The 11,629-nt window shown below is 34.9% G+C and overlaps 1 protein-coding gene across 1 annotated transcript; it reads left to right on the top strand.

Moving 5' to 3' along the window:
• The first annotated feature begins 3,413 nt into the window (after nt 1-3,413).
• On the top strand, nt 3,414-10,705 carry LOC142615878 (protein NCA1). The gene is made up of 8 exons (XM_075788795.1): nt 3,414-3,628; nt 4,517-4,918; nt 5,052-5,280; nt 5,533-5,678; nt 8,376-8,463; nt 8,565-8,711; nt 9,956-10,105; nt 10,186-10,705. The coding sequence occupies exons 2-8, from the start codon at nt 4,530-4,532 to the stop codon at nt 10,249-10,251; spliced, it is 1,215 nt and encodes a 404-aa protein (XP_075644910.1). The 5' UTR covers nt 3,414-3,628; nt 4,517-4,529; the 3' UTR covers nt 10,252-10,705.
• The last annotated feature ends 924 nt before the right edge of the window (nt 10,706-11,629 follow it).

Here is an 11,629-nt window from a genome sequence, read left to right as displayed (position 1 = left end):
TGAAAACTGGAAACACTATAGCAAAATAATTTTTAAATGTGTAGATAGTATTGTGGGACCTATTTTTATTTTTTTTCCTGAAAAAGTGCTTGTGGGTCCCATGAACAGTGCGTGAATAGTACCTCTGGTCTCCCGCACAGTAACCCCATGTGCATGAACAGTACCCGTTACTGTTCATGCGCTAGAGGAAAAAAAAAACTGAAAACGCAACTGTAAAACGTGGATCCAAACACATTCATAATAAAAAACTAAACTATTATTTGCTCAAATTATGGACTGAACCTTATGGAAACAGAATGGGGGCCTCCTTTTCGTCATAGGCCCTTCAGATAATGTCATAATGAAATGATTGAACACTCACCTAGAAACTAAGCGCTGTTTGGTATGTATGTTTAAACAACTGTTTTTATTTTTTTCTAAAAATACGTGTATCTAAAAAAATTATAAAAGTATGTGAAAATCTGTGTAATATTCTTTAATACTGCAAACCCATTAAAATACCCAGCAAATTCAGCACCTGATTTAATGCTGCAAACCCATTAAAATACCCAGCAAATCCAGCACCTGATTTGATGTTGTAGCCCCGCACCTCAAGCTTTTCCATAACGCAAGTGAACTCGCGTAACGATACCAACGCAGAAGCCAGAGATCCAGTATGTGAACTCGCGCAAACCCCATCGGAACCCATCCCAAACCCAACTCAAAATCAACCCAAACCAAAATCAACTCAAAATCAAACCCATATGAAAAAAAAAAAAAAAAAAAAAAAAAAAAAAACCCACCAAAGATGCCGTGATATGACCTCGCCTTTGTCGCCGCTACCGATGTTGCTGGAGTTGTTGATTTCGCTGGAGATGACGCTCTGACCTTGCCGTGTGTGTGGGGTATGGGTTTGGGATGTGAGTATTTTGTAAATGTTATGCAAAATTAGTTTGGCTTGTGACGAAATAGGTTTTGCCATGAGAGAATCAGAACTGTAAAAAAAAAAAAAAAAAAAAAAAAAAAAAAAAAAAAAAAAAAAAAAAATGAGAGTTACCGGTGAGAGAGTGAGAGAGAGAAGTATAAGTTAAAGCAAACAATGAAAATTGAATAAATATTATATTTTGTTTTACAGTGCGATTCTACCTTTAGAATCACAGTAGCATAATTGCAAATTTTTTTGCAATAGTAGCTTTTTACAAGTTCGGATGTAGAGGTTGTTTGGGGTTTTATGCTAAATTTGTTTTGGGCATTTATGTTAAATAAAAGCAACATATGTCATTTAGCATTGTCGATGCGGATGTGAATGCTCTCCATACAAGCTTAAAAAAATTATACGGATAATATGCAGAAATGATGTACATTAATGAGCGGGAGAGAATTAAATATTAATAATCAAAATAAAATAGTTTTTAGATTACTAGAAAAGGAAATTTCCTTTAAGAAAGCATAATTACAAAAATTACAAGACAACCTTCACTCACTAGAAGGCCTGAAAAAAACTAGAAGAAGGTAGATAGTGTTTCAACTACATGAGTGAAACACTCACAACATTTAGGCTTCATTGGTGTGCAAGACTTGCAAGTTTTGAGGGGCTCATTACATACACTTGAAATACAATATGCCTTTTCCTTTCAAAGAATGAAACTAATAATGTGGGCACAAAAGTCTAGAGTGACTAGATCCTAAATGAAAACATTAATACCATGTAATTTCATGTAGTGGTTAAAAAGAAGGATGATAATAAAACCGAAGTGTTTAACTCAAAGGGCAATTAGCCGAACAAAGGTGGACATTGAGGAGTAGTGCTTCCAAAACCACTTCACTCACCTATTCATACAACCAGATAGTATGGAGGTCACAACAATACAAAAACAACTTAAAGAGGTCCTTAACCTTATAGAAGGAAAAAAAAAAGTAACATTGGACAAACCCCTTTTTTAATGAAAAGGTAGTGCAAGTAGCCTTTCAACTAGCGTCTCTAAAAGCCATTGGATATGATGGCCTACCTGTGGCATTCTATCAAAAGTTTTGGTTCATACTTAAGCTGAATGTCATCTCAACGGTGCGAGCCCTCTCTCAATCAGGTTTCTACTTAAGGGTCAGTTTAGAATGAAGGGAAAAATAGAGAGGAGGGAAGGTAGTCGGAAAATCTCCGCTCCTCTCCCCCCATCTACCTCTATCCAAATATAACGTAAATCCTTAAATATAGTTTATAATCTTAGTAGTAGTACTTAAACTATCTACTTCCAAAGAAGTGTCACATTTTCTACCAATAAATTTTTACAATGTCTCTTATAAAATCATCTCAAAAATACTTGCCAAAAGACTTAAGCCCATCATGAACAGATTGATGACCAACTTCTACAATGCCTTCATAGCAAATAACTCACAGGATCATCCTAGCCCATAAAATCTTTAAAAACGTAAAGAAGTGGGGGAAAAAGAAAGTGGGAGTATTGGGAAAAATTATACAGTCCTCATGGTGGACCATATCACTTGTCTACTATTCCACTAAAAGATTCTCACTTGTTTAAAATTGTTGAGTCAGTAATCAATTTCTGTTCAAAAAAAATTCTAACTCAGCAATTTTAAACAGATGAGAGTCTTTTAGTAGAATGGTGGATAAGTGACGTGGTCCACCGTGAGGACCTTATAATTTCTCGAGTATTAGGGTTTTGAAACTAAACATGAATAAAGTATATAATAGAATTAGTTTGAATCTCTAAAGGGTTATCCCACAAATAATGGAGTTTAATTTAACAACAAAAGGATTTAGTTTGAGTATGTTATGTAATGTGTGATGCTTCACAATAGTTTCCTACCATCCTAATAAATAGAAGTCTTTCAAAATTCAAACCTTTTCAAAACTACTAGGAAATGGAGACAAGAAGACCATTTTCCTATCATTTTGTAATTTGTTCCTTCTTTTGTGCAAATGTCTTCTCCAATTCGTTTTTTTTTTTTTTTTTTTTGAGAGATATCCTGTTCCTTTTTTTGACCGGTAGAGGAGGAGAGAGGACAACAAAAAACTAGGGAATTGATTACGTAGTGTCTATTTGGAACATCTTATTTAGCTAAAACTAAATTTTTTTTGTTAAAAGTACCGTAAATAAAGCTAAAAGGTAGCTGAAATAGTACAGTGAAACCCATGAATAATACCAAAAAATGCTATTGAATCTATAAATAATAGCAAAAATAAGCTAAAAAGTATTAAAAAAAAAAAAAAAGAGTTTTTCAAGTCAGTACCGAACGCACACTTATTGTTATTTTAAGCTAGGAAGATCTGGTCCTCCTTTTTTATAGTCACCTAGCAATCAAAAAAAAAAAAAAAAGGAACATTTGGGGGCCATTTTGGAATATAACATAAATCCAAGGACTCATTAGAAATATATATCTTTGATAAATTAAAATCCATAAAAACCAAGTGAGGTGGGCCATATGTTCTATTATTATTGCTGTAGCCAAGCCATCCACATCCGCACCATTCATTCATTAGATTCATATTTTAAGCTATAATTTCCACTTCAATTCCCATCCATTCTGATATTTTTCCACAACCAAAACGCAAACCAAGAAGATCAACAACAACAACAACAAAGGAAGAACCTCAAAACATCGACCTGTAGGCCTTCAATCCAAAACCCAGGTCTCTCTTTCTCTCTCTTTTAATAATTTTGTTGATTCTTTCTAATCCTAAAAGCTCCACCTTTCAAAAGAAGCATTAAGAAAAAAAAAAAAAAAAAAAACCCCATAAAGTATTATATATTTGTGTGTATTTATTTTATTTGTTGCTAATATTATATGTTGATTGGTAGAAACAGTGTTATTGATTTTTTTTTTTCTGGGCTATGCCCATTATCACTGTTTATTTTGAGCTCACATGGAATTTCAAAGTTTTTATCTGTCAAAGAAAGTACCAATGTCAATGAAAAAAGGTGATAAAAAGAATGAATTGAATGAGATCAAGTTATGTTTATGCTCAAGGCTTTAATTTGGTTTCTGGATATTCAATAACTGGATTTGAATGTGATAGTTCAAGACCCATGACCCATTTGGTGCCCTATAATATTAATATATTATTAGTTGCAATTAGGGAAAAAGGAAAAGATGTTAAATTGAGTGCTTTGATATTGGGTTGGAGTCCTTGTGTCCTAAGATTGGGGAGACAAGGGGAAGCCATGACGGGTCTAGGCCCCGGAATGTAGAAACATAAGAATACTATGTGATCGGTTGAGATTGAGAAATTTGCAATCTTGACCTTAGGTTGTTATGAGTGAATGAATTTCTATGCTTTTCTGTGTAGAATTCAGGCTATAAGCTGTGGGTAGTTTGGTGAGACAATGTTGTAATATGTGCAATAATTCATAGACTCTCTGGTTACTTTTTGATGTTTGTGTGTTTAGGAATAAACCCTTTTGAGGATGATTATAGATCTTTTTCTGTTAATATATATGTGTGTGTGTGTGTGTGTGTGTGTGGAAAATCATTATTTATAGAGGGTTTTTTTTTTCGGGGTATTTTGTTTTTGATACAGGTGGTTGGCCAAGATGACCCCTGTTTGCCCTTTTGTCAAAGCTGCTCGTCCAGACGAGATGAATTCCAAAAAACCAGGCGAAAATCTGAATAAACATCAGACCGAGATTGAGATCAAGACAAAGAAGGACGCAAGTGACTCTGCCACTGCTTCTCCAAAGTGCCCCTTTGGATTTGATTCCCAAAAGAAGGATGCAAATGACTCTGCCGCTGCTTCTCCGAAGTGCCCCTTTGGGTATGATTCCCAAAAGAAGGATTCGAATGACTCCACCATTGCTTCTCCGAAGTGCCCCTTAGGATATGATTCCCAATCATTTAAGATAGGCCCACTCAGCTGTATGGTCTGCCATGCACTTCTCTTTGAAAGCAGCAAATGTGTGCCTTGCTCTCATGTATATTGCAAGTAAGCTAAAGATGGAAAGTTACATTTAGATTTATTTTCCTTTAATGAATCTTATACATTTATCCTTTTATCTTTTTTCCCCGTCGATCTGATATTATTCTTAATTTTCTAATAAAAATTTAACTGAAATCAGAGCATGTATATCACGCTTTAAGGACTGTCCACTATGTGGAGCTGATATTGAAAAGGTAGAAGCTGATTCAAATCTTCAGAGCATGGTTGATCGCTTCATTGAAGGTCATGCTAGAATCAAAAGGTCTCATGTTGATACAGACAAAGAGGAAGTAGGTGAGAATAAACCAGTCATATATGAAGATGTGTCTTTGGAGAGAGGTGCTTTCTTGGTACAACAAGCTATGAGGGTGAGTGTTTCTTGCTTTCATTTTGTTGCTAAGTTTTCCACTGTTATTTTTGTAGATGATTAAGTTAGGGCAAGCCCTTTTAAATTATCAATTAATATCAATAATGGTAATGAAAAGAAAATTATTTTTTGAAATATTTGATACATATACAGTAAGGAACTTCTTACTTCTTAAAATCAAACAAGATTCAAAAGTATTCAATAGATAGAGTTTTTCTTCTATTTCAGTAGGCTGATGACTTTCCATTTGTAGGCATTTCGAGCCCAGAATGTAGAAAGTGCCAAATCAAGACTCAGTCTATGTGCAGAAGACATTCGAGATCAGTTAGAAAGAATGGGCAATACATCAGAGCTTTGTTCTCAGCTCGGAGCAGTTCTGGGCATGCTTGGTGACTGCTGGTTCGTCCTTGATCTATACCTCCTCAGTTTTAGTATTATATATCGTTTTTTCTGCTATGGGTTTACACACAAAAGTATTGTGGTATTTGTCAACATTAGCATTCTTGAATCAAGCTTACCTGCAGCATGGGAAGTGTTTGAGACAAACAACAATTATATGTTTTGCACAACAGTGAGATTTTCAGTAATTTCTCCGTGAAGTTGATGAATAGGAACTGACATGTATACATAGAGGGATCATGCTACAGTACACCTTTATTTTTTGCATGCATGTACCCTGTATTTGCTTTGTGGGGTTCATAAGTCAAGATTGTGTAGGTATGGTAAAAAAAAAAGAGTAAAGTATCTACTGTAGACATAGAGACAAGGTAAATGACTGAATTGGTCAAAGCTTCCTTTCCAGCTTCGGTAGACTGAGAAGTTCCTATCCTCAACTCAACTAAGACCTATTCCCAGTTAAATTGGGGTCAGTTATGGATTCTTCTCAACTAATTAGAATCAACTAGAAACCTGTTACTTAGAATTCATACTCTGCTTTGTGTAATTGTATTGGACTGGCAGACCAATATAATTTCTACGATTATAATCTTTAGTGTAGCATAGTATTTGAGTACATTTTAGACGCTCTAACTTGTTGAAGTTGACCATTAACTGTCAAGGTTAAGGGCACCTATTGCACATTTATGAGCTGCTTGGAATTGTTGGAAAGAGATGATACAAGCAGCTATAAAACGAAACAACAGAAGAAAAGATTTGACATGATAACCGTTTGTCAGATGGACTCTTACAAATTGTTGAATAGCCTTCGTAGAGACCATTTCTCTCTCTGGATGAGGGAAGTCTATTGGATGAAATGTGCATAGAAAAACCATAGAAAGATAAAATGGTTTTCTGAAGACTGATCCAACATTGAGAAAGAAAGGAATTCAGTAATAGTTGCTTTCTAACGTCCTATTGTGAACTGAAACAAAATTTGATATGCACCTTTTACAGGGGTCTTACAGAACTGTCACATTATCACATATATTGAGGTTTTACTTCATCTAAAGATAAAAAAGTTTGAGGGCTGCTAGATACTTTGTGCTGAACCTTTCTGAAGTCATGAGAAATGAGTTTGGCTAGGTGACCAAGTATTTTCCTTTTGGGGTTCTGATAATATACACAAGGAAACTGCTTTTCCTTTTAGTCCACTGGAATAGGATTAAACTTTGGGGTCACACAAGAATCTAGTCCTTATCATCTCTAAAAACCCCAATCCCTAGTGAAAGTAGGATGGAACAATTGAGTTTTTTATGTCAGTGAGCTTGATATTTATTGTTCACCCACTTCCTAATAGCTTAAGCATTTGATGCTAATAGCTTAAGCATTTGATGCTGATGGTTTTAGATATGGTAATAGAGCTAGGTTGTCTATGAGGTCCGTGATTTAAGTGTTGGTGGCCCTCTTTTTATTAGTTTCTCTGTTATGCATTTGCAAGTCCCATGGTTGGTTCAATATGGATGCGCATACTTGTGAGGGGGTGTTAACATTATTGCATTCCTTTTATGGCCATATTTGGAGTCATGCATCACAAACATAACACAACCAATGCAGCAGGATGAGTGCCACTCCTGCATATTTGGTGGTTGCACTCATGCGCTACACCTCATCTCCAATAAAGGTTCTCAATCCTTTTTCCATACCAGTAGACCTAGAGGCCATTGGTAACACAAAAGTTGTCTATGCTTAATAGAACAATTTTGACTATTGCATTTAGCTTTCAAAAACTAACATTTTGTAGGCTGATTTATTATTGGAGCATCATCTGGACTGGCTTATGTTTTATTTATGTAGTGAAGATATGTATTGATTTCCTAGTGGCTTTTAAACTTTGCATCTCCTTTCTGCAATTACAATCTTGTTGAAGAAATTAACTGGAACTCTATTTATAATTTATGAATCATGGACACTTGAAACTCCTTGATGTGTCTAAGTCGAACATGAACATTCTAGGGGCACTCCAGTGACGCACGTATGCGCTTTTTTAAGCCATATATATTTTGATGAATGAGATGAAGTTCATATAATAACTTCACCATATCTTCATGTAATTTTACTCCATTGATGCTTTTTATTTATATTTTAAATAAAAACTTAATGTAATATATACCTAAAATATAGATTTATTTATTAATTAGTTAATTGTCATATGCCTGCCATATCATATCCAAAATTTTGAAGAAATGCCCTGTTGCCATGTCTGTATCATATCATTCTCGTATCCCATGTCCATGCCCATACTTCCAAGTTTATATTTTTTTTCCCCTGATAAATAAATATTTTGTAAAGAAGAAATGGGCATAGCCCACTTTCTGACTTTCATGTGAGGCTTACATATTAAAATAATAATAATAATAATAATAATAATAATAATAATAATAATAATAAAGTGGATAATTCAAGAAATGAAGAACTGCTATGACAGCCAGAGAGAGGAAAAACAAACCATATCCATGGGAGAAATCTTTAAGGGAGTTTTCAACTCAACATCAAACATAAAAACCACTCATCAACTGCTCTGTATGTGTGGGCATGCATGTGCATGTGTGTCTGTTAACTCACTGTCTTCATGATGTCTTCCTATAAGATGGATTTTGATTCCTGATGTTTTTGTTGGGGTAATGATAAGTTGATTTTAACTTATTGTATTTATTGCAGTCGAGCACTGGGAGATGCTGGTTCTGCAGTCTCTTATTTTGAAGAGAGTGTTGAATTTCTTTTAAAATTTCCAAAGGATGATCTGGAGGTTCGCATAACAACCTTTTTTGTTTAATATTGGCATTTTATTTATCATTTTACCATGCTTGTGCTAATTATTGTCGATTTTTTTTATGGTGCCCTCAACAGATTACACATACACTTTCAGTTTCACTTAATAAAATTGGAGATCTGAAATATTATGATGGAGACCTACAAGCTACAAGGAATTACTATTTTCGGTCTCTAAATGTTCGTCGTGATGCCATCAAGCATCATTCAAATGTTCCATCCCAGGTCTGCAACCACTTTGAGCCTATCTCAGTTACAATCAATGTATAGTTTGACCTCAGTTACTAATTTAATTGTGAAACAAATATCTTGTCAAGTTCTGGAGTGAAAACTATGGCAATTGCTGACCTGCTGAAGTGAAAACTATTAGTCTCAATGGGATATTGTTATAGATGTTTTCATCCACTGGCAAAGAATGCAGAGATTGTTTGGAGAGAGGTCCTTTGACTTATAAGAAGTATCTTGAGTTTTTCCTGTGAAGAAAGGGTCAGCCTTTCACTTATTTTTTTGTATGATTTGCTCATTTTTATTGGTCAGTGAGGGCTCAGGTTTTCTGGAGGAATAATCGATGCTAAAGCCCTTTTGGACCTTGGCCTTTTTTCTTTTTTTCTTTTTGGCTAAATGCCCTTCTGAAATTTGTCCAGTTGTAGGCAAGTATAATTAGGATTTACCATCTTCTTCCTAAAACAACTACGCTGGACATGATGATAATGCAAGTTTCTGCGGCATATTTGGTGAGAGTAGAGGTGGGTGGAGATAGCCCTGGCTTGTGGCATGAGTAGTGTAAAAATTTAGAGTGTGGCCTTTGTCAGAATAGAAAATATCTCACTCTTTCCCCAATTTGGTGGTGGAAGCTTTCCTATAGTGGTTGATTTCATTTTGCATCATCTTTAACTGTAAATGGTGAAGTGGTCTATTCTATTCTATCAGTCTATGTTAAATGTAGTGGATTAGGTAGTGTGTCTTGCACATATTTGATGTGGAGTAATTTTCTTTTGGATCTAAAATTAATTGAATATGGTGGGGCAAGGTTAAAGAATGCTAAAGTAGGAGAATCTGCAAGATTCTAAAAAAATAAAAAATAAATAGAAAATACCTGCACAAAATACTGTTAGAAGTTTTATGTTGATTTGGTTTTTCCCATTGATGCTTTTACCAGCCTAAACTTTTAAGCTTTTGTTGTTTGTTATTCCCTTATTACGTGTTAAACTAATAAGCCTTCTTCTGTTAGACATACATACATACACTCTCTCTCTCTCTCTCTCTCATGTTCACAATTTGTTTTCAACATGAACACTGTTAAGTTTTTTTTTTTGGGTTATCCTTCACAGATTTACTTCTCTGTAAAACTGTAATTTTAGATTGAATCCTTTGATATTGCAAAGTTGAAATTGTCTCTGCCAAAATTATTTCAGTTTCTGCCTTTTGCTTCATGCAAATTTGAAAATCGTTGCTTATTATGATTACAGATTCTCGATGTTGCTGTTTCCCTTGCAAAAGTTGCGGATGTGGACAGGAGTTTAGGAAATGAGGATGTGGCAATTGGTGGATTTCAAGAAGCTATAAAATTGTTGGAATCTTTGACATTGAACTCTGAAGACAGCAGTCTTGAGCAACGGGTAAGGTTCCCTGCTTGACTTTGTTATGTAATGAGTTTGGATCCTGAAAAAGTTATTTACATATTGTGTCCACTTTGCAGCGACTTTCAGTGCTCCGGTTCCTTAACAACCAACTTGCGGAGAAACAACCAGAAACCACTCTCTGAGGTCAGGTCCCCCTCAAACTAATGAAAATAAAAAATAAAAAACACTTCAAATAAAGTAGCTTTTTCGGTATCCCCGAGAGCCTACGTTTGTACTAGATAAGCTCAGTTTAGCAAAAGCATTCCCCTGAAGATTAAGAGCTTTCATAGTAAAGATTACACATTCCTAGAGCACAATGTGGCTGGTGATGCAATGCAGATGGCCTTATTCTAAGTAGCAAGATCAGTTTGTGTCTGGATCCATTCTTTATTGCCCTTGAAATGATTCCTGGTTATGTTAGCTTGGATCCTCTTCTTTGAACCCCTTGTGCTATTTTTCTTTTTTCTTTTTTCTTTTTTTGGTGTACAAGGACAGTTTACTGGGATCTTCCCCTGTAAGTGAGTTTGATTGTAAGCTTCATTGTACAATTCTATTAAACTATAACAATAAACTAGATGTACATATTAACTTTGTGAACTTGAAATTGGCTGTCATGTAAAAGCAAAAATATGGGTATCAACACATAGCCTTAACACTTGATTGTAGCCAAATGATGACACGAGATCTGTGTGTGAGGCTACAATAATTGCTTTAAATAAGTCACCACTAACTCCAAAAGGCAGGGGCATTTATTCTGTCATTATCTTAAGCAAATTTTTGGAATTGGAACCAAATCATATGACGCAAAAAGAGCATGTTTGGGTTTGGCAAGTGGATGAAGTTAGTGCATTTGAAAAAATTTATAATTATAACTGTTTTGTGAATGTAATGCAATTACTTTTTTTTATTTTTTTGATAAGTAGTGCAATTACTTTTTGCTGAACAGTAAAGGTGATGAATCATCTGTTGTAATATTTGTGCCTGAAAATCGTCATACCAGATTCTAGATGGACATTATTTGAGCTTAAAAAATGTTCTGATAACATGTAAAAGGATTTTGGTTAAGAAAACTAGGGATTTCACCAACCCAAAGGTGAAGACTGATGAAGTTCGGCTTAGCAGCAGAGTGTTGAACAAACCAAATTTTGGATAGAAACCACATAGCATAATTGCCTATTTTGAAGATATTATGGTCTAAGAAATCTACACTCTCATTGTTGGCCCATGATCCAAGTATGTATTGAGCAAGCATAGTAATCTTGTTTTTTATTAGCAGTACAAATTGTTGAAAGAGAATAATTACAAATTGAGTGTTTCCCAAATCCAGCAGCCTAATGATATGGAGACGAGGGAGACATGTTTGGATTTAGACTGGTTATTCTTATTAACAATTCATTGAACAATAGAGTGTGTTTTTGCATGCAAAGTTGTCACACAACAACCATGATTCCTTGCCGAGTCTCTTCATAAAGTCACTACTCGAAGTCATGGTTAAGAAGCTGTTCACATCTACATGGATTA

Source organism: Castanea sativa, chromosome 11, assembly GCF_040712315.1.
Source record: "Castanea sativa cultivar Marrone di Chiusa Pesio chromosome 11, ASM4071231v1".
Taxonomy (NCBI): domain Eukaryota; kingdom Viridiplantae; phylum Streptophyta; class Magnoliopsida; order Fagales; family Fagaceae; genus Castanea; species Castanea sativa.
This window is presented reverse-complemented; position numbering and strand designations above follow the sequence as displayed.

What these genes read in the sequence shown, in the direction of transcription:
- LOC142615878 (XM_075788795.1), top strand. Translation starts at nt 4,530, where the DNA reads ATGACCCCTGTTTGCCCTTTTGTCAAAGCTGCTCGTCCAGACGAGATG. An exon ending in TGGTACAACAAGCTATGAGG is followed by an intron (nt 5,281 to 5,532) that starts GTGAGTGTTTCT and finishes TTCCATTTGTAG; the next exon opens with GCATTTCGAGCCCAGAATGT. An exon ending in ATTCAAATGTTCCATCCCAG is followed by an intron (nt 8,712 to 9,955) that starts GTCTGCAACCAC and finishes TTATGATTACAG; the next exon opens with ATTCTCGATGTTGCTGTTTC.